We start from the raw sequence: 27,826 nt of genomic DNA, 5'->3' as shown, positions 1-27,826 counted from the left end.
TGTATTGGCCTTTGGGCGCTTAACATCTCTAGATGAGTTTCCATCCATAGTTTTTAAAGCATTACGTGATGTCATGGGGTTACAAGCAATTTCTGGTTCCTGTGTCATGAACTCAGCAAACTCCTTAAAGGTAGGATATTCTTCTCCTTGACGTAGTTGCTTTGTAACGTGATGATTCCAATGAGATGTAATCCAATCTGGAAGCTTTTGAGCATTTTCTGATTTGCTTCGCAATTGTCCAGCACCTGCAATCCCTTCACATGTGGCATCACATTGCTGCATGCTGACAAGAAGTCACTGAACTGTCTTAGCTTAACTGAATCTCTGGAGCCTATTTTTGGCCAGTTATTTAATTTATCTCTGAATGCACGCTGGATTACAAAGGGATGACCATAGCGAGCATGCAGTGTCTCCCATGCTTGGTCATAAGCTTCATCATCCTTTCTAAAGAAGGTTATTTCTAACATGGATTGTGCCTCACCACCAATGTACTTCTGCAGATAAAATAATTTGTCTGCTGAGTTGGTGCATTGTTGCTCTATCAGTGTTTTAAAACTTGTGCTCCATTCTAAGAAATTAAGTGGATCCCTTGTGAAAATAGAGGGCTTGGGAGCAGGAAGTCTACTGAGAATCATTGAATCATGTATGGCTTGTACCAATAGTGCTTCATTTTTGACTGTTTGTTTCATTGTCCTTATTGTAGTATACTTGCTCCCTCTTTATGTTTTTGGGTGGTGCTAAGGGGCCATTAGTCTCCTCTACGCATGCTACACTACCCTGGTCATGGGCCTCACTCCTCTCAGCTTCAGAGTACACTCTAAGTTTAGCAGCCATTACCAGCAGGTCTCTCTGATTTTCTAACCTTTTAAGTTCATGTCTTTGAGCAGCAATTGCATCCTCCATTTCTACTTCTGCTTCTTTTGCAGCTAACTGCGCAGCATACTCTGCTCTTTTGGCTGTGATGCTCTGCTGCTCTGATGACCAGCTTGACTTATGGCTGGGGGCTGTACCATCGATCACCAATGCCTCAGATACTCGTTGTCTAGCACCATGTGAAGTCTAGCATTTTCTGCCTTATCATCAAACTCCTGTTGACCCACTTCACTCATACGTACTTTAAATAGACCCATCAAATCTGCTGTTACTGCTATACAAGAATCAATCTTTCTTCTAGGGGGGGAGGTGCTGATTGCAGTCGTATACCTTCATATACATCTTTAACTTGCATCTCAACAGCATCCATTATCTCGACTAAATTGTTTTCAGTGCGCTCACTTTTAAGTTTATCACATGTTGTTTTAACCTCCTCTTTCCAGCGTTCATATAGCTTGATGAATTTTGCTCTCCCTTTGACAGGTTTCTTGTTGCTTTAGTTCTAGCATTTTGGGGGTTAAATTTCTTTCCCTTACAGATTTTCTTGGCTCTGCTGCTAGTGAAGTCTCTATTTGTTCTTCAGATTTATCACCTTATGACTTTTCCAAATGAACTGACATCTCAAAATGTAATTTTCTAGCACTATCAATAAATATGTAAATGTCAAGCTCGATATAACAATATTAACCTTGTAACCATATACACTCAAAAAATCCCTTAATGTACGTAGTTTGCAAGCACATAAAACATTAAACATTAAGTCAGATGCAATGCAACTTTCAAAGAAAATGCAACAATAATGCAGGAACAACCATTAAATTATCAATGTCTCTGTTTTGTTTTGTTTTTTTTTCTAAAGGATATATAAGTTCACTTGAATTTACAGATGTCCATACGTTTCAAACGATCTCAAACTTGATAGGCTGTGTGGTCAAACCTGATACCAATGTCCACTGTATGCTGAAGATCAGCCACAATGTCCTGGAGACTATCCGCACACTGCTTAGCTTACTGTAGTGGACGTGGATGTGAATGAAGCCAATCGTGTTACTGGCGAGAGTTACTATCTGCTGGTCGAATGGCGAAACTTCAGGAAGCTGCAGCAACACCCATGTCATGCCGGTCCTCTTCCACGAACCTGGATAGGGAGCCGTACGCCTGTACGCCGAGGTCCTGTGTCGTTCTCTGCAAGTAGACACATCTCTGAAGCCACAGTGTGGATGAACGCCAGTTGTTTAGCTTAGCTGAAGCTCACGTCGTTCTCTAGAAGCGGACCCATCTCTGAAGCTGCATTGTGGATGAAAGCCAGTTGTTTAGCTTAGCTGAAGCTCACGTTGTTCTCTGGAAGCAGACCCCTCTCTGAAGCCGCAGTGTGGATGAATACCGGTTGTTGAGGTAACTTGAAGCTCACGTCTTTCTCTGGAAGTAGACCCGTCTCTGAAGACGACTCTTACGCACTGTTATTCAGGTCTGCCTGTGCTTCAACCCATCGAAGTGTGGATGAAAGCCGGTTGCTTAGCTTAGTTGAAGCTCACATCGTTCTCTGGAAGTAGACCCGTCTCTGAAGACGTCTCTTACGCGCCGTTATTCAGGTCCACTTGTGCTTCACCCTGCTAGCTAACTCCATTATTAACGTCCAACTATTAGCTTCAACTCGCAAGCTAATTTTCTCTTACTTACTTAGCCACATTGGCGGTCTGTTGTCACTGTAGCTGCATTGGTTTCATACTGATGTTTTTATGAAGATTTATTTTAACTCGACGTTAGACAAACTCCAACATAAAAATCCATAAAACACCGTGACAACGTTAGCAGCATAAACTGAATGCAGAGTCCCATTTTTTCTCCAAACAAAGAGTCCATAACTGCTCTGTCTCTTCTCGCGCTCTTCCCCGAATCCTCTTGTCATGACCCTTTTATGACTTTTACATAACAAACTCTTAAATAAAAAGGTACATGAGGCAATATCTCATTTTTAAAGCACAAACTACAAGTCGTTTTTAAACAAAATAAAATCATGAATTTAACACTTAATACTGTGTTAACACATAACACTGTACTCTCTAATGACCACACTGTCTCTCAGACAGTTACAATAATGGATATGTTAGTCATGAGAATAGCATTGCAGAACGCATTAAATTCTTGAATTCCTTAGATATTCAGATATGCATTATAAACTCGTCATTTACTGAATTTTTTTTCTGACTATGATTGTTTGCTTATTTGATCAGCTCAACATGACGTGAAATTATGATTGCAAATGCAAAAAAAAAAATCAACTTTCTGTGCTGCCTTGTAGCACTTTTGTGTCCCCACCAATGTCAAAATCAAACCTACTCCCTTGGAAAATAGTCTCTGCTCTGATAATATAGTCAATGACAGTTTCATTACTAGCTTTGTAGAGTGAGAAAAGTTCACAGTACAAACTTACAACACAGGGTTTGTCCTTTCCTGCATAGTGTTCGAGAAGAATCTCCATTGCTCTTCTTCCATCACGTTTTGCGTCCCTCATTCCCAATGATAAACTCTTGTTGTCCAGACATTGTACCAGCTCTGCAGATGCCTCTCCGTTCTTTGCCTCATCTTCTGCGAAATCTTCTTCGTCTCCAGCATCTATCTCCGGCTCCTCTAAGATAACTCCTCTCAGGCCGTGTATCTCCATGTGCGCGAGGAATCTCATTTCCTAACGTTCATAACTTTTCTCATCACCGTTGAATAAAAGTCTGAGCCACCTGTAGCCTGCTTGACTGGACCCATAACCTGTAGCGTTAGACATCTCGCAGCAGTCTATCATGTCAGTCACCAGTGGTGGTGAACTAGCATAGACGAATATTCACGGGAGAAAAGAAAACAGACAGCCATTCATCTTGGTCAGATCATTTATTTCTGTGCATGCTCACAACAGCATTCCTGTGCATGCAGGTGCACACGCTCTGGTATGGTATCAATGCATACGCTATTTTAACATGGCTTTGTAATCATATTAACAAATATACATTACTTAACAGTTAGAAAATAAATACATAACTTAGCCATAGTTAGAGAGATAACAGATAGCTGGGTGGATAAAATAGCTAGCTAGTTAATTTGAAATTCAACTATTCAAAAAAAATTCAACTGTAAAAAAATTAAAATTACGAAATACAATTACCCCCCCCCCCCCCCAAAAAAAAAAAAAAAATCCCCATGAGCTTTTGGCAAGTATTAACCCTTAGATACATAAATGACTGGACCCCACACGCTTCCATAAATGGGTAGAAAATGACCCGTGTTAAAATTAATATTTTACCACTTTTTTCATTTTGTCATGTTAAAAATAAGCATTTGTATTATTTTTGTTTTTGTAATTTTCTTTACAATTTAAATTTTTTTTTTTTTTTTTTTTTTTTTTTTAGATTCGTAACCCTTTTGTTGGCAAAATATATAATAGTATATAACAGTGAGTGAGTGAGCAAGATTATCTTACTGTTCACTACAATACAGTTAAAAACAAGTGAATTTCAGATGTCCATCACCTGAACATGTATTCAAATACATCCATACATTCAGGTCCAGCCCTGCATGAGAAACATATAATACATTTTTTTCCAGCACATAACACATTCATATTGCACAGCACTACACTGTTTTCAGACACATTCATCTTTTTATTCCTATTTATACAGGTGCAATGATCCCAGTTACACTTTATCGATCAAGAATAAATCACTATCACAGCTGTTTCATAAGAAGTAAAAAATTTCATTCCAACTTTTTTTGTGACAGTGTACATATGTTACATGGTTCGGTGTGTTGTGAAACCAAGTACAGAGTTTAATTCATTCCATGACCTTGCTCGTTTTGTGATTTATTCAGTTTACAAATTGATTTTCCCCAATGAAATTAATTGAAATACTGTATCTGTACTGAATCTGAGAAAGATTATTCTCTGGAAGGAGAATCTCCTTCCAGTAAAAAATCAGGTAGAAGAATTTCTGGCGTGTTCTCTGTCTCTTCACTTAATTTGTTCTTTCAGGCCTCACTTTCTTCACTGTCTGCACTTGTAGGTAATTTTATTAAAAACTTATCAAGAGAAATTTGATTGGTTCCACTTTTCCAAGTTTTTCGAAAATGCACCAAACGACACATGTTGGGAGGAGCACGTTTGTACTACAGATTTCCACTCGTATTGTAAGACAGAAATTCTCAAGAGCTGTTGCTCACCAAGCAAATTTCTCGTACTAAGGTGCACTCGTACTGCGAGGTTCTACTGTGTTAGTATTAGGGACATATCTATCGGCCAGACAGTGGTATCAGCCAACATTTATTGGCCAATACTGGCCAATATTGGTATCTGGTGTCCTTTTACTGATGGCAGTGACATATGTTTCAATATTTATCTGTTGTATTATGTTAAATTTTTGATTAAACTTACGTTTAAATTTGTATGTTTGCATATTTGTTCATTTAAACATAGTGTGATGAAGGGCTGAAAGACTTATGAAGGTGATGGACGGATTTCTATGTTAATGGGGCGATAAATAAAAACAAAAACAAAATAAAGAAACAGAAAGTAACATCAGTGTCAGCTATCGGCTAAAATACCATTTTAATTATCAGTATCAGCCAAGAATTTTGCAATCAGCCTAATGTTACTCCCAGTTCCTCACAACAGACTCTAGTGCATGTGACCATAAAATTCCCACCACAGTGTGATGCTGCTGTAATAAAATGACAGAGCAAAAATCTATTCCTTAAAAAATCTGTGTTTTTCAAAGAGTTGGCCTGAAAACTATGAACCCCCAGCACACACGCACAGACATGCACACACCTAGACATCTCCACATGGCCATCTGTCACAGCGCTGGGTCTGCCAGCTCTGCTCTCTTTCCCTCTGTAAATACCACTGCTTTCTTGCCTTTACTGTCTGAACCACGCTGGCCATATTGTACTGTCGCATCCAGACAGCAGAATATTACAGGAAAATAGAGTGCAGTATTAGTTTCAATCTAGTTCAGAAACGTAGTAGATATATTTGAAAAATACATTTGCATATTTAACTGTATAGACAGAGGAAACTGTCAAAATGAAGAGTGCTAGTCTATCCTAATTACTGGCCTTTGAACTCAGCTTGATGCTTACTTGCGCAAATTCAGCACTTTCACTTTCTTAACACCCATAGGTACATAAAAAGCCTCAGTACAACCTCTGCAAAAACTACACAACATTAGGCATCTGTCTTCATTATACAATATACTCAACACACACAATCAGACGGAACAAATAAAAAAGGAACACAATTAGTTTACATTACATTTTATAACAGAAAATACATTAAACTGTACATGTGAGAAGCCAGGAAACAGTTCATCATCATCACTTTATAGAATAGGATGTAAAATGTTGTATTGAAAAAGAAAGAAAAACAAATGAAGAACAACAGTGGTACGACAAATTGAGAATAAATGATGATGATGATTATTCATCTTCTGAATCCACTTTATATTCACTAGAATGCAGATTCTTCTTCTTCTTCATCTTATTATTATTATTAATAATAATAATAATAATAATAATAATAATAATAATAACATTAAAGATACTCTCTACAAAATGCCTATGTTCTACAAAATGCATTCTTTTCAATTGGATTATCAACAAAACTTAACTAAAAAACATTTGATACCTGATTTGTATACTCAATTCTGTTGAGAATGTATGTTTTAATATCCTGTATGAAATCGGACTGTTTTTACTTTGAAAGGTTGATATGCTGTAAGTACTATGATTGTGTATTAAATAACTATTTATGTGTCTGTTCTATATACTGTGTGTGAGCTGAGTTGCTCAATTTTGTGTGTTTGTTTTTTGTTTTTGTTTTTGTTTTTTTATGTGGGTTTCAACTCTTTTTATTTATTTTCCAAAGATTCAATGAATGCATCTGTAAAGAAAGAGAGTTAATAAATTGCTTCTATATAAAGTCCCAGTAGATTATGGAAAACAGTTGTTTCATCATATTGCATCCATGACAAAACCTGGTGCTGAAATAAATGAGCCTCGTTTTGAAGCAAAAGGAGTGACACAGTGCCACCATGTGGTGATGATAAGTACTGCAGGAAAATGATACACAAGATAAATATGAAATGCAACATATCCCTGTATTGTGGTTAAACTTACCTATTGAATGAACTGTAGTAGAAAAATGGTAGTAGGTAAAAAGTAAAATAACATCTATCTACTAAAAACCACCATCTGTAAAAAGGGGGATTAAAGGCATCGAAATCAGAAACAGCAGCAAACACCCCAGGTTAGAATAAAATATTGAGGGCAGTGTAATTTTGGAATAGAATGTTTACAGATTCGACTGTAAGCTTCAATATTATCCAAACATGAGCCATGTATTTTACAAAACCTATGTGCATTTTTAAAAAAATGTTGATATTCTCATCACAGCTGAAGACTGATGTAATAAATGAATTTTAATCTCTTGTTGTACTTCTGGATTCAAGTGTAAAGAACGACTAAATTTGACAACAAGTTGGCAAATTTAGGCAAATTTAAAAATGTCTTCCTGTGGATTCATCCAAGATATTTATGCATGATGTGATCCTTTCTCTTTTTGTATTTCACATTGGACAAACTGGAGAGGAAGTCCTTAACCCTAAACCAACAAAGTGGAAGAGCTGCTGGGTCATCTTGGCGATTATCCACAGGTGCTCTTTGGAAACTTGTGGTGTATCTTACTATTTATAATTTTAAAAAAAAATCTGCATTAACATGCCAGATTTAAAAAAATATTCCAAGGCACACTGTAGGATTTGTGTAAAAATAAAATGCCTTTATTACTCCATGGCAATCATTTAAAATACAGCCAACGTGTTGTGACCTCTGGTCTTCATCAGGGCTTTTTTCACCAGTGAGTTACACACCTTCACACAATCACTTTAATGAGCTGAGGAAGGGAGGTTGTGAGGGGGAAGAGAGAAAAAAAATAACAACAACCAAAACAATGTAATATCATCACTGTAGGATACTGGAGAGAGTTTTAGACTTTATTTTATTTTATTTTATTTTACTTCATTGTATTTTAAATTGACTGTGTGCAATACACATAAATGTTGGCATTTAATATGTTGTATCAAAGTTTGCCAAAAGCCCAAAGTCCCCCAAGTAGGCTTTGAATAAAGTAAAATACAGTTAAAAGTACAAATTCCAAACTGCGTTCAGGTATTTTCAGTTTGGAATTTGTACCTGACAAGCAAAAGCTGTACATTGGAAACTTTGTGAGTCTTGTGACGATAAACACTAAAACATGGTCTTTGAGCTCAAAACAGAATCGTATGACTAATGAAATGCATCTGGTCTGGTGACAATGTGCATAAAAATCTAAATATTTACAGGAAACACATCTAATCTGAGGTTTTTTGTTTTTTTTTTTCCTTCGGTCAGTTTCTGCCTCATTTAAGCCATTTTATATATCTGCTCAGAAATACCAGATTTACACACTGGCCTAAACAACACTTTGTTGTCATAAAAACACTGTCTTGATCAGTTAATTTGTTTGCTGGTTTGAATCAGAAATAATTGATTAAAACACCACAGTGACACAACAACACAGGCTGCAGAAGTACATGTTTTGTATGGGAACTTTGGTGGGTTCAGGATACTGTAGCGCTTCGGTTCCCCCCAAAAAGAAAAAGCTGTTAAAATATTTAAAATACAGCATATGAAAATAAATATTGATTTGTAGCGTCTTTAGTAGGTGATAAAACCAGTACAAAAACTCATGCAGGACTCTATGAGGCTCTGGAAGGTTTAGTTTAAATGTCTTGTGATTATGTTATACCAATGTCCCTGAACTACTCATGTTTAACATCCACCTGCACATTCAGACACAGATCATCTCCATACCAGCCTCTTTCTGACTTGGTAGTGGTTTGGGTTGAGTTTGTCTCAGAACAGGGCTAAAGTTACACCTTAACCCTTTTAGGGCTACCATTATAACAGATTGCCTAGATTTATTTATGTTGTTTTGCAATGAAAGTGTCAGAAAATGCAACTTTTTTCAGGAAGAACTTAACTTTCAGTATCTGGCCATTAATTATCATCATAATATATGCTTAAAACAGTGTGTTATAGCAAAAAACAGAAAACAGGGTAGAATTTTTTGAAATCTTATTTACTATGAAAAAACAAGTGTAAATGTGCATAATGAAAATTTATGAAATTACAGAAGTAAACTTTCAACTATTTTACATGTACTCAAACATTTTTGTTTGTCCAGAGCATTTTTTGTCCATGTTATACCTTCTTATTTTTTATTATTTCAAGTTATTTTTAGCCTGTGCCCCTCATTTCACTGCTCAAACATCCATGATCTGTTTCTTTTGTAGAGAGTGCATGTCTTTTTGCCTTGGCTAGTTTTGGAGAGGGCTGGGCCATAAAACGATAACGATATATATCGCAAAATAACTTTTCCTCGATAGAAATATGAGACATGCTCAATACAATTTCAACTGAAATCCTTTGTCCATGTTTTGAGAGATGTAAGAACAGTCAATCGTAATTAAGTAGCACCACACCAAACCAGTCACACTAGAGCCACGTTAAGTTAGGTTGGTGCACACAGCACAGGCGTAAGAGCCAGCTGCAGCACCATAATGTTTGGGCTGCAGCAGGAGATGAGTGTTCCCTCGGGAGAAAATTTGACAGAGAACGCGGGTGATCGGGTTCCTAAAAAGTAGGGTGTGAACTGTTTCGGTTCCAGTGTACAACAGAGGCATAGACGCCGGGAGTCAGACGTTCAAAGCATGTTAAATTTCACTTTTGGTTTATGCCAGTTACAGTAGTTGCGGCAGTTATGCAATGCACCCCCATGTATATAACCCCGCTATCATTTTGTGAAGATGGTCCGTTTTGTTTGTGTTCTCTTTCAAAACTTGAAAGCTTTTGCCTGCTGGTCAGACTTTTAGTTTAGTTTTAAATATATGTACCAGGGTTTTTTTTTTAGTTTTTTTTTTATATTCATTCATTTTTACAAAAAGCACAAAACACCCACCCCCACCCTGCACATCAATGAATTTGCAGCAGCACAGTTCTGACAACCATAAATTATTATGCTACAAATTAGTAATCGTATACCAAATAAAAGAAAGAAAAGCATATGTAATGCTGAAAACAGCAAGGTCATTCACTCACATTAGTCACCTCATTGAAGAAATTTTAACATTTGGTCCCATATCTGGTCAAACACTCTGCCTCTGTTATCATTATAATACCCTAGTCTTTCCAGATGTAGCTTGTTTGCCAATTCCCCCAGCCCAAGGTCAAACGTGAGCACTGAGTCCTCCCACACTCTCAGGATGAACTTTTTAGCAATCACCATACCAAACAAAACAGCAACTTTCTCATGTTTATTGGCTGATGGTAAAGTGCTAGAAGCCCCAGTGATGACAATGAGTGGATCTGGATCCCAGTGCTTCCCAGAAACCTCTGAAAACAATGAAAAATACTCTTCCAGAATGGGTAAAGTTTAGTACATGATCAGAGGGAGTGCGTCAAGTTGCTGATTGCAGACTTGCACCGGTTGCAAACTGGCGACACATTGGGAGCACTCGGAGAGCGCAGACCTCCGCCAAGGCTGATCACTGCCCCCCCCCCCCCCCGTGGGCCCCCCCACGCCAAGGAGGTTATGTTTTTGCCAGGGTTTGTTTGTTTGTTTGTCTGTCTGTCTGTTTGTCTGTCCGTTAGTGTGCAACATAACTCAAAAAGTTATGGACAGATTTTGATGAAATTTTGTGGTCTGCGCGCCCCCCCCCCCCCCCCCGATCACCACCAAAATGTAATCATTTCTTCCTTATCCCATTTCCAACAAACCCTGAAAATTTCATCAAAATCTGTCCATAACTTTTTGAGTTATGTTGCACACTAATGGACAGACAAACAAACAGACAAACAAACAAACAAACCCTGGCAAAAACATAACCTCCTTGGCGGAGGTAAAAAGCGATTTAGCTTCTCCCTTGAGTTGTAGAGTATATGTAATGTTTTAAATTGTATAAGATTGTGCCTGGTGTTGACTGAACAATCGTGTATACTCTTTAAACATTCACCCCATATTTCATCAGTTAGTTTTACCCCCAGCTCATCCCCCCATCTCCTCTTAATTTCAGTTATGTCTAATACAGTCCCATCATACAAGATCTTATGAAAATATCATAATGCCCCCTGACTGACGGGGTTAAATTTTATTTATTGTTTCCATGGCCTCATGTCTGGTTAAGATGCCAAAGTCAGACACCTTTTTCCTAACATAGTCCTGGATCTGTAAATATTGAAGAAAACTTGATGAGGAGATATTGTATACCTAGCATAACTGGGCAAAAGATGCAAAGGTCCTGTGAACATATAGATCTCCTATGACACAGATCCCCTTCAGTCTCCACCCCTGGAAGATAGCATCCTTGAGGCCTGGAACAAAGGAGTGATTCTCACAAATGGGAGTATCTAAATAAACCTTTGGGGATTTTATGTACATTTGTATCTGTTTCCAAATTCTTATAGTGCTGCCAACAACAAAACTGTTATTATAGAATGATTTATTAACATTAATGGGACTTCTTCCACCATGCCAAGATGGATAGATAGGAAGCCCAATAGTACAATTTGAGGTTTGGCAGGGAAAATTCAACTGCTGTCTTTGATTTGCACAAGTGCATTTTAGAAATTTGAACATTTTTGTAGCCCCAAAGAAAGGGAATCCTAATAGAGTCTAATTGTTTAAAATTGGATACGCCTATAAAGCGTGGGATAGATTGGAATAAATGGAGAAAACATGGCAATACCACCATTTTAACTGTGTTAATCTTTCTGACCATAGAGAGTGGGAGAGTTTTCCAGAAGTCAATACTCTGTTTAAGTTGTTCAACCTTATTCTGCCAATTCAGTCATAAGAGATAATCTGTTTTTTGTTACTGTCACACCTAAATATGAAAAAGTGTTATTGGCTATCTTGAAAGGAATAAACCACAAGTAGGCCGGATCAATCCCTGGAGATATAGGCATCAATTCACTCTCATCCCAGTTAATAGAAAAACCTGAGAGGCTGCCAAAATTGTCAATCAACATCAAAAGGGGAGTCACTGATGCTTGTGGATTGGAGACATAAAAGGATGTTGTCAGCATAAAGCGAGAGATGATTTTTATGACCATACATTTCGATGGGAGATATCAGAGGGTTTTATCTGATGCTAGCAGCTAAGGATTCAATAATAATTAAAAAAAGGAATAGAGAGAGCGGGCAGCCCTGACATGTCCCCCGATGAAATGCAAAGGGGCTAGAAATATTTTGATTAGTGATAACTAAAGCAGTTGGATAAATTATAAATTATCTCAATCCATTTTGTGAATATGGGTCCAAATCCCATTTTTTTAAAAGTGTGTACATCATATCACATTCTACTTTGATCAAATGTGTGCTGTGCATCTAATGAAATAACTACAGCTTCATCAGGATGTTTTGCACATAGGATATTAATAAGATGGTGCAGATTAAAAAACATATGTCTACCTGGCATGAATCCCGTCTGATCAGGATGGATAATTGAACAAATGTATTCTTTTAGTCTGTTTGCCAGAATTTTCCCAAGAATTTTAGTTTCAAGAGGCAACAATGAGATGGCATGATAAGATGAAACCTCCTCTGGGTCATGATCCGGCTTAGGGATCAGTGAAATATTGGCCCTGTATAAAGAGGGAGGCAAAAGCAGAGGTGATATTTTGGGGCTGAATACTTTGAAAAACTCAATCATCTGGACCAGGCGCCTTATTGTTGGGAAAAGCAGGGATGACAGTTTTAATCTCCTGCTGGGTTGTATAGGCTTCTAGTGCCTCTATTGAATGTGATGACAGCTTTGGTATATATATCTGTTTTATTTACCTGAAACAGTTGTACAGTGTTCTTCAGCACATCTGTCATGTTCAACCTCTGACAGAAAATAAATCATATTTAATTAAAAAATAACCTTCTGATGTCTTCACAACTAATTTATGAGTTATGGAAAATTTAAGCTTAACAAAAGTAGTGATTTGATTTATATCGTTATATATATCGATATTGTCTGATATGAAAAAAATTATCGTGATATGATTTTTTTCCATATCGCCCAGCTCTAGTTCTGCATATATATTTACATAAAGACACACATTGTCTTAAAACCAAAGAAAAGTCTGTAAGTACAACGATCAAAAAGGACAGGTACAAAAATATTTGCAGTGCATGTTTCTTTACGATTCTTTATGTTCTTGTGTGGTCTTAAAAAGTCTTCAAAATCTTGAATTCACAAACCTGCATTTAACACCTTAACAAAGTCTTTACAAGGTATTAAATTTGATATGGTAGGTCTTAAGTTATGTTGTCAAGTTAGTCTCCTCAGTTCCACCCATTCCAACCCGACAATTTATATTGACATTAGGAACCAATTATCACTGACTTTGCAGCCCCTAGTGAGAAATGATCAGAGAAGTGAAAAGTAAGCATGGGGAAGTGCAAATTTAATAATGCCGGTTTGGAGAAAAGATCATTCTTGACATGCTTGACCCGAGTTTTCCTAAATTCTAGGAGACAAATGTTTTCCAGTATGGCCATGAAATAGGCTGTGAAATGGGCATTAAATTGTTTTGTAAGTAGTGTTTAGAAGGTCTCAAAAAGACTTAAATTTAACTTGTAGAAACCTGTAGGAACCCTGTTTACCTTAATAAGTAGTTCAACGTTCAAAATTAACACATTACAGGTCCATTTTAGACCGTACCAAAACTGATTTGGATAGGTGGTTGAAACTTCCATTCTCACTGGCAGGACGGATAAATTTAGTGAAGATGACTGTAATGCCCAGGTTTCTTTATTTATTCCAAATGATTCCTATTTTCCTCCCCAGATCCTATTTTGCTCAACTGGATTGCTTTATCTCTTTGTTGATATGGAATAATATCCTGCATGTGTGAAGAAGGCAAGACTGAAGAGCGTTACATCTGATGGTGGTTTGGGTTTCCCAAATTTTTTATTTTACTATTGGGTGGCTAATATTGTCAAGCTGACATATTGGATCACCATGTTCGCAGATAAGGAGGGTCCAGTCTGGGCTGATATGGAACTGAGAGTTTACACTCCCAGTTTCTCCAATTCCAATCTTAACTGCCCCTCTCCTACTAAATATCAAAGCACTTGAACTGAACTCAAATTTGGTGGTCCAAAATTCAATTAAGATCTGGGGTCAGTTCGGAAAACATTTTAATTTGACAAATATATGTAGCTTCTCTCTAATAATGTTTAATCATCTTGTTGCATCATCTCAAATAGATCAGACATTTGCAGGTTGGCACAGAAGTGGCTTGGTCTACTTTCAAGATCTCTTCACCGATGATAGCTTTGCATCATTTAAAGGTGCAAGAGACTTTTGTGACCAATTTTTCATCAAATCTGTAAAACCTCAGTCACAGCCTAAGTGTAACGAATCTGTAAGTCTTTCTGTGATTACTCACATAAATCTCTCGCGTTACGGTGAACAATTTTGAAGTGCCAGCCACCATAAACAGACCATATGTTTACAAACAGAGTCGGGAGGTAACTCGGGCATCTTCGGAATTTTGTCGCGACGTGCATGGTGGGAAGTGTGGGAAGCATTGTGGCAGCGCGACCATATGATATTATATGGATGACAAAAACACGACGCGGAAACAGCTGACACACGGAAACGGCTGGAGCAATATGCATAGAGGGAGGGGAGCTCCTGCCATTTCCACCTCGTGTCTGTAGTAGCTGCCGCTGCTGGACAGCAGAGCGAACCGGCGTTTCCCACAATGCATGCCGCGACAAAATTCCAAAGATGCCCGAGTTGCCTCCCAACTCTGTTTGTAAACATATGGTCTTTTTTTTTGGTGGATGGCACTTCGAAATTGTTCACCGTAATGCAAGAAATTCAGGTGAGTTATCACAGAAAGACTTACAGATTCGTGATACTCAGGCTATAACTGGGGTTTTACAGATTTGATGAAAAATTGGTCACGAAAGTCTCCCGCACCTTTAAATTTCTATGTGAAGATCATAATTTACCAAAGTCTCATTACTTCGGATATCTTGAGGTTCAGAGTTTTGCCTCAAAATTTTTCCCAAGGCATCCATCTCCACCTGCTGTATTTAGTCCTAAATGTAAATCCACTCAATAAACAAGCAATATCAAAAATGTATGAATTAATTCTGAACAGCTGTCCTCAAATGTGGGACAAACTCAAGGCAGCATGGGAAGAAGTTGGAGCAATTAAACCAGAAGACACCTGGAAAACTGCCATACAGCGTATACACACATCTTCTCTCTGTATTAGACATGGCTTGATTCAGTTTAAGGGCGTCCACAGGTTGCATTATTCTAATGACAGACTGTCTAAATTATACCCTAATGTTTCACCAAACTGTCCTAGATGTCAATATTCTCCTGTTTCTTTGGGACACATATTTTGGTCATGTCCATCTTTGTATGGTTTCTGGTCTTCAATCTTCCAATCACTTTTAGCGATATCTGGCAAAACACTGCAGCCTGACCCCTTTGATAGCTATCTTCGGTGTAGTTAGTGATGAACTAAAGTGGTCCCATCTCCACAAAAATGCAATTGCCTTTGCATCATCTCATGCCCGCTGTCTGATATTGCTGAACTGGAAGGGGAAGAACCCTCCTGCCTGTGTTCATTGGATTAGAGAGGTGATGTTTGGATTGGACCTGTTAAAAATTAGGTATACAGTACAGGGGCTGGAGGATAAATATGACAGAACCTGGTCACAGTTTATAACTCATATCAAGAGCCTGCCTTTGGCCTAACTCCTTGTTTTTACTTAATGTCAGGGGCATCAAATTGCATAGGGAAGGTAGGGACACATCCCTACCAATATCCAGCCACTACTGTGTAGTCCCTATCAGTACAGCTGCTCTCCGTAGTGTGTAGTCAATGATTATGGCACACAAAGGGTTAATAGTCGGTCTCTGCTAGAAGTCCCACTTCCAACCTAATTATCACTCTCCGATTGGCTCTGCGGTTTTGCTATCGTACATGTGATTGGCTGTCCCCGCTGTTACTCCATCTACTTGTAAAAGCTACAGTTACCTTTTAGCTGGACAGGACAGGAGGCAGTTCATATGTATCTGCAACCGCTTAGCGTAAGTTGTCAACCTGTCTGCATTTGTTCTGCCTGGGTCACGTCAGACGGATTTTAATATCAGAGGTGTCATTTACATTTAGATAGGCATTTGCCTAGGGTGCCATCCACTGGAGGGAGTGCCACTGGTAGGCAAAAAAAAAAAACCCAAAAAAGTAATAATAATAGTAGTAATTATAATTATAGTAAATAAAGAAATACAAGTACTGATAACATGATAATTTCTCATTATTTGTCTTAAAAATAAAGAAATGAGAGAAAAACAAAAAACAAAACAACAGCCCCCATCAGTAATTTCTCAGGTGAACTCTCCCAGACCTGGTGCTCACTGTGTGTGTGAGTGACAGAGACAGAGTGGAGCTGAATGACAGAGTCAGACAGGTGTTGAACTAAGCATCCAGGTAAAGGTTGCAGAATTTATCATCATGAAAAGGCCTTCCGAGCCCTTAGCTGCACTTTTTAGAAGCAGAGAAAAGAGGAGGAGGAGGAAAAGTAATCCAATTATAGAGGTATGTAACTTTTTATAATGTTAAAAAACGGTTGATGTTAGTAGCTACAGCTAACTGAACTGAAATGAAGCAAAGTTGCCTAATAATGGTACTGATGATGATGAAGAGCTGGAGGAGGTGTCTGGGGAGAGGGAAGTCTGGGCATCCCTGCTTAGACTGTTGCCCCCACGACCCGACCCCAGATAACAGACAATGGATGGATGGATGGATGGATGGATGGATAAGATATGAGATGTCTGCTAAGGTGTGTCGTTTACTGCTGCAGAACTGGTTTATACATGTTTCTATCTGGTTTATATATGTTTCTATCTGGTTTACTGTTGGTTGGCGGGTTTACATATGTGTCTATTTGGTTTACTGCTGGTATGCTGTTTTACATATGTTTCTATCTGGTTTACTGTTGGTTGGCTGGTTTATATATATATTTCTGTCGGATTTATTTATGTTTCTGTATGGTTTACGGCTAGTTGGCTGGTTTATATATGTTTCTATATGGTTTATTGCTGGTTGGCTGGTTTATATATGTTTCTGTCTGATACATCTGTGCGTGTGTGTTTGGTAATTAGGATTTGAAGAATGTCAAAGAATAGAAAACTGGACATAAGACACTTCTTGAGGAGTCAAAGTGTAATTTACTTCAAGGGTATAGAACTGTAGAGGCTCAACAATACAGATATTGAATAAAAGACACTGTTTAATGCCAAACAGATACACTTTTTTAAAGTTATTTTTACTTATTTTCTTATATTTGTATGGAAGATAACTGTTTAAAAAACACAATTAAAGAAAATTTGTGGGGAAAATACAATAAAACCTCAGATCCTATATGCTCATGTGATTTTATCCATATGTTTGGGGAGTAAATTCTAATAATAATAATAATAATTGAAAGTAAAAGCCTTTTTTCTCAGGCAGTAACTGTACCATCAAACTGTATTGTATCCCTAATCTGTTGGATCAACCTTTTTATGTCAGGTAATGGACAGTAGAGAGGAGGGATGAGGTAGAGGAGAGGCAGGAGGAGAAGCTGGAGCAGATGAAGAGTAGAGGCAGGAGGAGGTAGAGGAGAGGCAGTAAATTCATAGGTTAAATAATGATGGATATGTTACACTGTAACAAATTTTACCGTTAAATAACAGTAAAATACTGGCAGCTAGAGTTGTCAGCATGCTACTGTTATTCTACAGTGTCTCTACTGTAATCTACAACTACAGTTTCTTACTGTAAAAAGTAATACGGTAGTGGGCTGTATATAATGTTTCTTTTACAGTAAAATACTGTTAGCCACAGTTGCTGCATTTTACAGTAACTACCGTATTCTAAGAAACAATATATTACTGTAAAACGTATTTAATGTAATATTTACAGTATAACACAGCATTTAAAACATAAAATCATGAACATTGCTAGAAAAAGCTCAAACTAGAGATGACCTTATAACATTGAGCTTTTATTAAATTCACTGCAACAGCAGCAAGCATTGTGATGAAGCTTGGTTGGAGGCCTTCACAGACATGACTTTCAATGCTCATCATCCAACTTCCAGATGTGACTTCATCGCCTGCAACTGATGGAGACAAGAATTGAGGTTAATGTCCCAAAACAGTATCATATATATTGTTTACCAAGAACCTATGTAGTCACTGTAAGGTATGAAAATTGGTTACGATGAACCCAAAATTCTGATTGATACATTTATTCTATACTTTTTTTCGTACTTTATTTAAATTTGGTATCATAGGTTATACTGCTACCACTTACACTGAAAAAAACAGTTTTGTTGAACAAACATAATTTTATTTCGTTAAGTTTTTACACAAAATAATTTTATCTGAAGCTAGATATAGTATTTCGTTGACTCAACTAATCATTTTTAAGTAAATTCAAATAAATAATATTAGTCATTTTACCTCAATAACTTTGAGTACATTTCACTTAAATTTCCTTAGTAAGTCCAATTAAACCAATTTTGAATGTACTTAAATAAATTATGTATGCTTTTTCAATTTTTTTGTGCCCTCTCTAACCAATTAAATTGTTTAAAACAAAACTATTTATTTCAGTTGATTCTAATTAAATGTTTTAGCTATAATTAGTTCAACTTTTAAAACATTTTAATATTGAGAATCATACACCACACAGAACCACAAAATCTGTTTAGACATCTAACTTTAATAAGATATCAATTCTTAACATCTCATATGAGAGCAGTCAAATGACCTAAGAATCATTTTGTAAGATGAACACATGTAAATACTAAGTGCAGAGATAACAAACACTTTAACAGATGCATTAATATATTTGTTAAAAAAATGCTCTAATTCCGTAAATGACCATTAAGCAAGAAGACAACCTGATCCATTGTAAGGGGTCTCCTGATCAGAGACATTTTGCAACTTTTGCTCTCAACATGTACAACATGGCTTATAAGACAAGAACCTGTAAAATGCAAAGTGCATAATACTTGTTTTAACTTTATCCCTTATCTTTTAAAAGCACCTACTAAAGAGATAAAACATGAGAAAGCAGAAACCCGCTGTTCAGATTCTGTCAACCATAACTGTAACCATAACCATGAGGATGGAATGAACAATATAAACACATTTGTGACATATTTGTGTCGGCAGCAGACTATCCCTGTGACATGCAAAGTTGTGGTTACCCTTCCCTTCCCACAAAATACACCTATACCTTCAATCACTGGTAAGAACATTACCAGGAGAAAAAAATCACAAATAACAGAATAAACAAATAACCACATCATGTCATTACAAGTGTGGCTGAAGAATTCCTACCGTCCAACACTGAGTTTGTTGTTTAGGCGAAGGACCCCAGAAGAGCTTTTCCTCATCCATCTGCATGAGTTCTTTTTGAATGAATTTGTAGTAGTGTCTCAGTTCTTTGGGGTAGGCCAGGTTCAGTTTGTAGTAGTGTCTCAGTACTTTGGGGTAGGCCTGGTTCAGTTCGTAGTAGTGTCTCAGTTCTTTGGGGTAGGCCAGGTTCAGTTCGTAGATCACTCCATGCATCACTGCACAGTCTTGGGCTTCAGATCCAAGATGATAACTGTCCAGGGAGATAACTCCTTCATCCAAAATTCCAATGTCATCAGAATGTCCAAGATGTCCATTGTCCTTGCTGATGACATAAATGCCCGTGGTGCACCACTGCATGTCTGTCTGTATGTCATCTCCTTTGATGTCCTGCATTTTAAGTAAATAAGAGAAAAGGGAAACGTGAATACTTTGTCCACACAAGCAACATTTTTGCATCAAGTTGTTTAATGGGTATTACGTGATCCAGGGTGTGCTTCAACTCCATGCTAGGATCTATAATATACTTTAAGCGACAGGGACAAAACATTTTACCATACTGGCTTAACAGGTAAAGCAGCACTAGAAGCTACACTACATGTCATGACACCTCTGTCAGATATGAAAGAAACAGTGGCAAACTGCAGCTACGGCAACAACTTTAGAAACCTTTTACAGGTTAAGAATACAAGTTACATTCAAAAATGTAAAGCAAATACACTAACTTACCATATACTCATGGATCAGATGTCCATCATCCTCACCAAAGCAGAGGCAAAATGCCTTGAGGACTGCTGCCCTTCTCCAATGAACATCACTCATACCCTGTGTGAAGAGATTCCACTGATTAAAAGCATTTCCAAACACTTGAATAATTCCAAAAATATTTGGAATTTTCATTTTCAACCTTTGGTTATACTGTAAATAACTGTTTTTCTTTGATTACAAAATAGTAATGTGTGATTATGTAATATGTGACATGTATGGTAGTTTACGTTCACTCCCCCACCTGAGAAAACAGAGCTGATTTTGCTGCTGTAACATTTCATCATCCTTTATGTGGAAATGTGTCTTACAGTAATAACCCAGGCTGTTACTGAAACCAAAATAGGTCCAAACACTTAGAGAGTATATCAAAGCACCCATAGGACTAATTTTAAACAACATTAAATGAACATAGTTCCCTCTTGTAAGATCCGCAGATGTTTGGCTAGTTTCTGGCCTGTGACACCTCCCTTCTTCTGGTAAACTGATGTCAGCTGAGGCTGAAGACTGTCTGTGCCATGAAGGTCGTCTCCAGTGGATGTGTTGTAATTCAGCAAAACTCAGCATTTATCTGTTACACATAAAAGAAAGTGGCAGATGACAAAGAGTACTGTGTTTAGCGATTTATGTAATGGTGATCCAAGACCCCACCATCAACTGAGGTTGTTTTCATGGCGTAAGAATGTGTGTACCATGTTTTAGTCAACTGCCTCAAATCCATTCAGAGAAATATAATTATTTTAATCATAATGCACAGTGAAAAAGCACAATGAAAAAAGGCACAGAGGAGGGAGCACGCCTGTATTTACCTCATCAACATAGAAAAGTGCAGGCCACCTCACTTTAAACTCTCCAGCACCTGGACTTCCATGCACCGCTTCTTTTCTTCTGTATGAGACAGTATTAGGCATCTTCTCCGACCAAGAAGAGAAGACAAAATCACACGACTTCACCTCAGGGAAACCAACTTTGATTATACAGACAAAATAATAAAGCACATGTAGTTCAACCTACTCTATGTGTATAGACAATCATGACTACACCTTATGGCAACCTGATGATGATCTAATTAACTGTTTTAAATTCGCAACATTCTTAGCTTGTTCCATCCTTTCTGACCACAGAGCGACCTTAAGAAAGATACCACACACTTATACACACCTATACTTTATTATCTACCCTCGGCACAATTGGCAGATCTATGATGAAATTAATGTTCAATTTAAACTGACTGATTGATGTATCACTTCCAAGCTTAACATGTCTGTGAGGGATCTGTTTGTTAAGTGCACTTACCCAAACAATATAAAGGTCCCAAGCTTGGGTTGAAAATCCAGTGAGTTAAACCTGCCAAGTAAGAACACAAATATACAAAACTGTGAGTAAAAAGTCTGCATTGCAACTGTGCTTCAGTAATACATGCATAACAAAAGGCAGATTAGAGTTAAGTAAGGAAAAAGGTGCTATGTTATTTTTGGTATTTATTCACTACTAGATTACTTTCTGTGGTATACGACTGTGAAATGACTATAGTTCACCTTACAGCATTCATTTATCACAAATTTCATTTTAAAAAATGAACATTTTTAATGTATTAACATTTTAAATCACAAATTAAAAGAAATGCATTGATGGTAAATACAGACATTTTCAAATAATTCTCATGTTCAAAACAAAGTCTTAAGTTGTTTATGTTTAATTTTTTGAGGTTGTAATGTCATGTCCTTTGCTGCATGCCTTCTGTCTGTAACGGCCACATCTAGTGACTCAAACCTGTGCATTCGAAAAATAACCTATTCATAGCATTACACTGACTTTCCACAGCATCCAAAGCATGCACTGCATCATCAACATCAATTCTCCACAAACTATACATGAGTTAGACACCTTTGAAACGAGTCGGCTCTTTCAGTGTTTAACCAACTATAATGCACAAACATACACACAGTAAATAAGTGAGCTGCAGAACCAAACCGAACATTGTACTAAACTGAGAAGACCAAGTGGAGGTGACAATGGCCGCACAGGTTTGTGTGGTGGATAGCAGCAGCACCGCTTCTGCCGTCCAGAAAAACAAAGGCCCTCCGATTTCAGCAAACCAGGCAATTAATGCACCCGAAACACAATGAAAACATTGGTAGATTGTTGGAGCAGGAGTCCAGTTGTCTGAAACAGTCTGGCTGAGTCCTAGCTAACTCACCTCACCATCTCTGATAGCGGCTTAGAGCTGAATTAAACCTAAAGTATTAAAGTAAAGTAAAACATAAAAACACTGTGGTTAAAGTAAAACTAAGACACATTGATGAATATTACAGACTTACCCAAAGTAGGCGGCAAGTGTCCGCAGTGAGGAGGCTAACCGACTTGTATGCGCCAAGATCCAGAAAAGGCGGTATGTGTGTGTGCGCATGCGCCAAATTCAAAGCTCCCAAACAGGAGTCCCGTTGCTGGTGCCTTCATGACTGTTGGAGAAGTCACCCTTTCAGCATATGACATTTCTCTTTCTCTCTCTCCCTTAAGTAGCTGATGTACTACTCCAGAAGTGTTTTCAAATACTCGAAAGACATCCAAGCAAACATCAACTTACTGTGGCCCGCCATGTTTTCTGAGGTTGCGCATTGAAACGCATTTACCTCAGAAGTTGGAATTTCCGACCCGGTTCTTTCTAAGTTCCAAGTGCAATTGAACGCAGCATTATGGGCAAATTAAGATTTTTTTTCGAGTTAGATTTAATTGAACGAAATACGTTTGCCGTAATTTTGACTTTTTATGTTGGAATTATTTATATTTTATTAGTGGAGTCAAGTAACACAAATATTTTATTGAAACATGCTTGATATATATATGTAGCATTTACTAGGGTTCAGAATCCTTTTTTTCAGTGTACGGCTAGTCTTGTCTTACAGTGGCAAGACACTGTCATGGAAGGGCAAAAGCAATTATTTTATTACACGGATATAGACAGACAGCTAATAGGCAGACTGAAGGACAGACAGACACAGACTGACACACATACACACATAAACAGATACATACATAGACTTACCCAGCAGTATTAGTCTTGGACTGGCTGGAGGGTCAGGGTGAGCTCAATATCAGCTGCAGTGGAAGACATTTGGACAATGGTATATCAATTATGAATGACACTGTGTTTATAGAGCTATAAAGCATACAGACATTAAATAATGCTGCACATCCTATACAAACTGCCCAACAAAGAGGGAAAAATTAGCCTTAGTCATTAACTTTTATTAAAACAGTGGTTAATTATATCAGTTAATATGGATGTCCAAGTTAGTAAATTCCACTTTACAGATTTAATGTCTTAGAAATGTAACCCTGGGGCAGTGAAAACCACGCAAATTGACACACTGTTTAGTTTAACTGTGTCCACTTCGCAGCTAGCTAGTAAGCTTCAACTTAAATTAGCTGTATGTTTGCTACATACAGCTGACACCCCGAAATATGAAGCAGTGTTACACCGCACAAGTTGCATCCGGTGGGAATGCGTTTTATGGAGGTAATTTAATGTTTAATGAACCCAAAATGCCACAGCATGGTGACAGTTCCATTGATAAAATCACAATTACCTTGATAAATGAACAACTGGAGCAGGATGGAGCAATGGCAGTGTTGGTAGAGAAGGGTGAAAGCATCAGGTGGCCTCTTTCCCAGTGCTGTATGGTCCAGGTGAAAATAGTTGTTTTTTCTGTATTTATTTTTTCCTTCTGTTTCGTAATAGAACCATTAACCTTTGATGCAGCCAGTCTATAGTTAACATTTGTTAGATTGAATCTTTTTCTAAATGAGCTGGTGGGACTTGATGCCAGATGACTTTGTTCAGACCAGTTCTGAGTGGACAGCAGTGGAGGAATTGAAGAAAATACTGTATAATACTGTAAAATTTTGCAGTAGCTTACTGTTTTAAATTTCCTCCTTAAAGACCTCATTATTTACAGCATTATACTGTATTTACAAATAACAACATGACACTGTACAAAATGTACTGTTTTTTTTACAGTAATTTGTTACAGTGTAGTCATGAGAATTAAACTGCAGAATGCATTAAATTCCTGTATTTTCTATAGATATTCAGATATGCATTCTAAACATGTCAATTATGGAATTTTTTTCTGACTATGATTGTTTGCTTGATAGATCAGCTCTACGTGACGTGAGATAATGATCGCAAATGTAAAAAAAACATCAACTTTCAGGAGTGTTGCCTTGGAGCACTTTAGTGTCCCCACCAATGTCAGAATCAAACCTTCTCCCTTGCTTAATGTATTTATTTTTCTTTCTTTCTCACTCTTTGACTGTCATCCCAGTCTTCTCAATGCCCACGCTCTGACTGCTGGGACTTTTTTCTTATGCCAGATGTTCAGAATGTTGGTGGTGTGACCAGAATGATCAACACAGATTGATTTGAGTCTTTTTGGGGGTTTTTTGGTGGGTCTGTTTTTTGTACTTGTGTATATTTCTTTTATTTTTTTCTTTTGGTGTTCTGTTTGCCCATTTGATACGTGTGTGTTTATGTGGATGTATTTGTAGGGATGCCACCTGGATGGGGTTGGGTGGGGGGGTCTTACAGCTTTTCTAAGACATACCTTAATGATGTCAATGTTGTTGATATAGAAAAATGATCGATAAAGTTGTCAAAAAAAAAAAAAAAAATCAACTCATTCATGGTTTTACTGAATTGGTGAAAAGTGGTTGAAAACTATTCTGACATCAAACCAAAGTACCTCAGATTTGTTCTTAATCACAATAATTGTTAAAAGTATTAAGATACATTCAAGCACTTTTTCTGCCTGATTAAAATATCTTAGCATTTAGTTGTGCCAGTTCTTTCCATAACTTCATACGTCATTAATTTGGTGTAAAAATAAACCCTTGCAAAGGGCCTGCAGTTTGACTTCATCAGCAAGTATTGGCACACTAGTTGCTGAATGACTCAAATGCAGCTGTATTTAAAAAATCCCATTAAAAGCCTTGCTGGATGATGTTTCACCATTTATTATCAGTGTCTAAAGATATCATATATATATATATATATATATATATATATATATATATATATATATATATATGAAGAAGCAGAAATGCCTGCAGCTGATTCTGGCAAGACAGCGAAAAGAGGCCAGAGACAAAAGATGATGTTAGAGGGATAAAAGGATGAGGGGGTGAGGGAGGAGAGGAGGAGGTGGTAAGTGATGGTGATGCTTGGAGTGGGGTGGAAGGCAGGGGGGGTTTACTTGTACACGATCAGAGCATGAGGAAGCGGGGGAGAGAGAGGGAAAGACATGATTTTAGGAGATTTATGCATCTGTTTTGTATTTAAAAAATAACTGTTAGACGTCATTGCTGAGAGAGGAATGGGGTGCTTTTGACTCAGCGAAGGATCAGCCTAACAACTCTGTCCTCCTTTCTTCTTCTTCTTCTTCAACTTTCTCTCCTCCCCTGGTCCAAATGCTTTTCTTCCAGCTCGTTATCATGTCCGGCACGGTGTTGTTGGCCTATTACATGGAGTGCACAGACCTGTTCAGCGTGCATGTGCAAGGTTTCTTCTGTAATGATGCAGAGCTGATGAAGCCGTACCCGGGTACCGAGGAGTCCAGCTTCATCCCTCCACTCATCCTGTACTGCGTGGTAGCGGCTGCACCCACAGCTATAGTAAGTACAACTCATTTTGTGATTATTTTCAGGTGCTCTGACAAATTATTCTGCCTTGCATGCTACAACTCAAATCAAATGTGGCATGTGTGTTTGTATTTAGACTGTAGCCTTTCTGTAAAATGACCTTATGTTTTATTTTATGCTGTTTGATTTTGGATTAGATCAGATGAAACTTTGTTGATCACACAACAGGGAAATTCACTGGTCAAAGCAGCAACAGGATAAAGTGCAAGAAAATATGCATGCATAATGTAGTGCAAAAACACCCCCAAACAATACAAAAAATTATATCAGTAATAATAATCAGTAAGAAAACTCTATAGGCTATTTACATATCATTAGCCTCTTAGCATAATTAGCATATTTTTGGCCAAATTGTGTTATCTGTGTAACCTTACTCTCCTAAAACTGCTGATTCATTTTATGCAAATAATGCCAAAAATATGACTTAAGCAATTATGCTGTGAGGCTAACGAAATTTACATAAGAAGTAAAATTGCTCATATACATATTTCCATTTCCACAGTTGAGATGCATTCTTTTTCTGTTCCTTCATGTACGAGTGACTGAAGTTAAACATTGTGGCCACGTTCATGTGCAAATTTGTTATTTGACTGTTGGGGCAATTATATTTTGCAAAGGTCTGAGCAGAATGCAAAATCAGTCATGACTTCTTTAGTGTATATTTCACTTCACTGATCCATTTATCTGACATAAATGCTTTTTATCCTGATCACTACAGGAGATTTAATGTCATTTTTAGGTCAAGTGACACATTGGGAGCTGATTTCACAGACTGAAATTTTGTACTTTATTACCGTGTTACTCTAAAGCTGGACTGTGTGACATTATGAAATGTATTGTGTCTTTCATGCTCTATTATGTATTTTATTTTGCTGTAAGTCACAGTCTTGCCCACATTATTTTTAAATTTTTTTGATGATACTTCACATTCTTTCCCATGACACGGATACAGGCTGGAAATTTGCTCAAAGGCAATACAAACAAGCATGGCGGAGAGTGAATTTGATGCAGAATGGGGTCATTTTGAATAGGAGGATTCGTGACTAGCCAGGGATGCGCAGATGTGTGAAACAGTCATATTGAGATTATAATGCACAATACTGGGATTTGAGTCTACCTACTTTTTGACATTCCAACAAAAACATGGAAACTTAAACTTATATATCAATAATGACTTAAAAAAGTTTGCAGTGATATTTTAACACAGTGTTTTCTGTCTGGAGGTACATCATCATATGCACGCTGGACTTTTATATTTCAGCCTTTTTGTGGTTATAATGGCACAGATTACCATAGTGATTGCAATTATTATTTCATCATTGTGCAGCATTGACCAGCCAAAACAACCCTTAAAGGCTTAAACCCCCACTGGTGACCAAAAGCATCTGCTGATCTAAAATGATGAGTAACTTTTCAGCCACTGAGCCTGTCAGTACCTGTATGTAATTCAAAAATACAGTATTCTTTTTTTTTTTTTTTTTACTGTAACTGGATCTGTGTATTGTGATTTTGCATCCTGAACTTTTTTTCTTTTTTTTTTTTTTTTAAGAGGACCCCAAGAAGACTAGACTGGCATTTGTGCATCAACTAATGGGGATCCTCAATAAAGACTAAAAAAAAAGAGGGCCGGATCTACTAAGGTCCCAATTTGCGTGTGCTAATTTGCGTGTGCAATTTATATGAGGATTTTGTGTGCGCTGGAGACAATACGCTGTAAAAACTGCTCTGGGATACGGCAGCACCAGGGGTGATTCTAGGATCTGACCTTTGGGGGGGCTCGGCCCCCAGGAAGCAGCTGACATCTGTTCTTGACAAAGAGTTATTAGGCTATTGAATTTAATCCAGTTTTTACATTTCTTAGAAAAGGCAAAGATTTTTCATAAAAGCATATATCACAAGAATGTGAGATAATCCAATCATGATCTATGTACAAGTTCCACTGATCCAATCCCACCACTATATCACCCATTTGACTAGATGAG

The 27,826-nt window shown here is 37.5% G+C and overlaps 1 protein-coding gene across 2 annotated transcripts in view; it reads left to right on the top strand.

Annotated features, from left to right (window-relative positions):
- The window catches only part of plppr1 (phospholipid phosphatase related 1), a 261,050-nt gene that overhangs the window by 159,018 nt on the left and 74,206 nt on the right, over positions 1 to 27,826 (top strand). For both annotated transcript variants that reach the window (XM_030148899.1, XM_030148900.1), the window contains exon 3: positions 25,629 to 25,817. In XM_030148899.1, the coding sequence (XP_030004759.1) occupies positions 25,629 to 25,817 (189 nt within the window). The remainder of the gene's footprint in view (positions 1 to 25,628; positions 25,818 to 27,826) is intronic.

The sequence above is a fragment of the Sphaeramia orbicularis genome, chromosome 12, assembly GCF_902148855.1.
Source record: "Sphaeramia orbicularis chromosome 12, fSphaOr1.1, whole genome shotgun sequence".
NCBI lineage: Eukaryota > Metazoa > Chordata > Actinopteri > Kurtiformes > Apogonidae > Sphaeramia > Sphaeramia orbicularis.
Note: the sequence above shows the minus strand (reverse complement) of the source record. Positions and strands in the feature narration are given on the sequence as shown.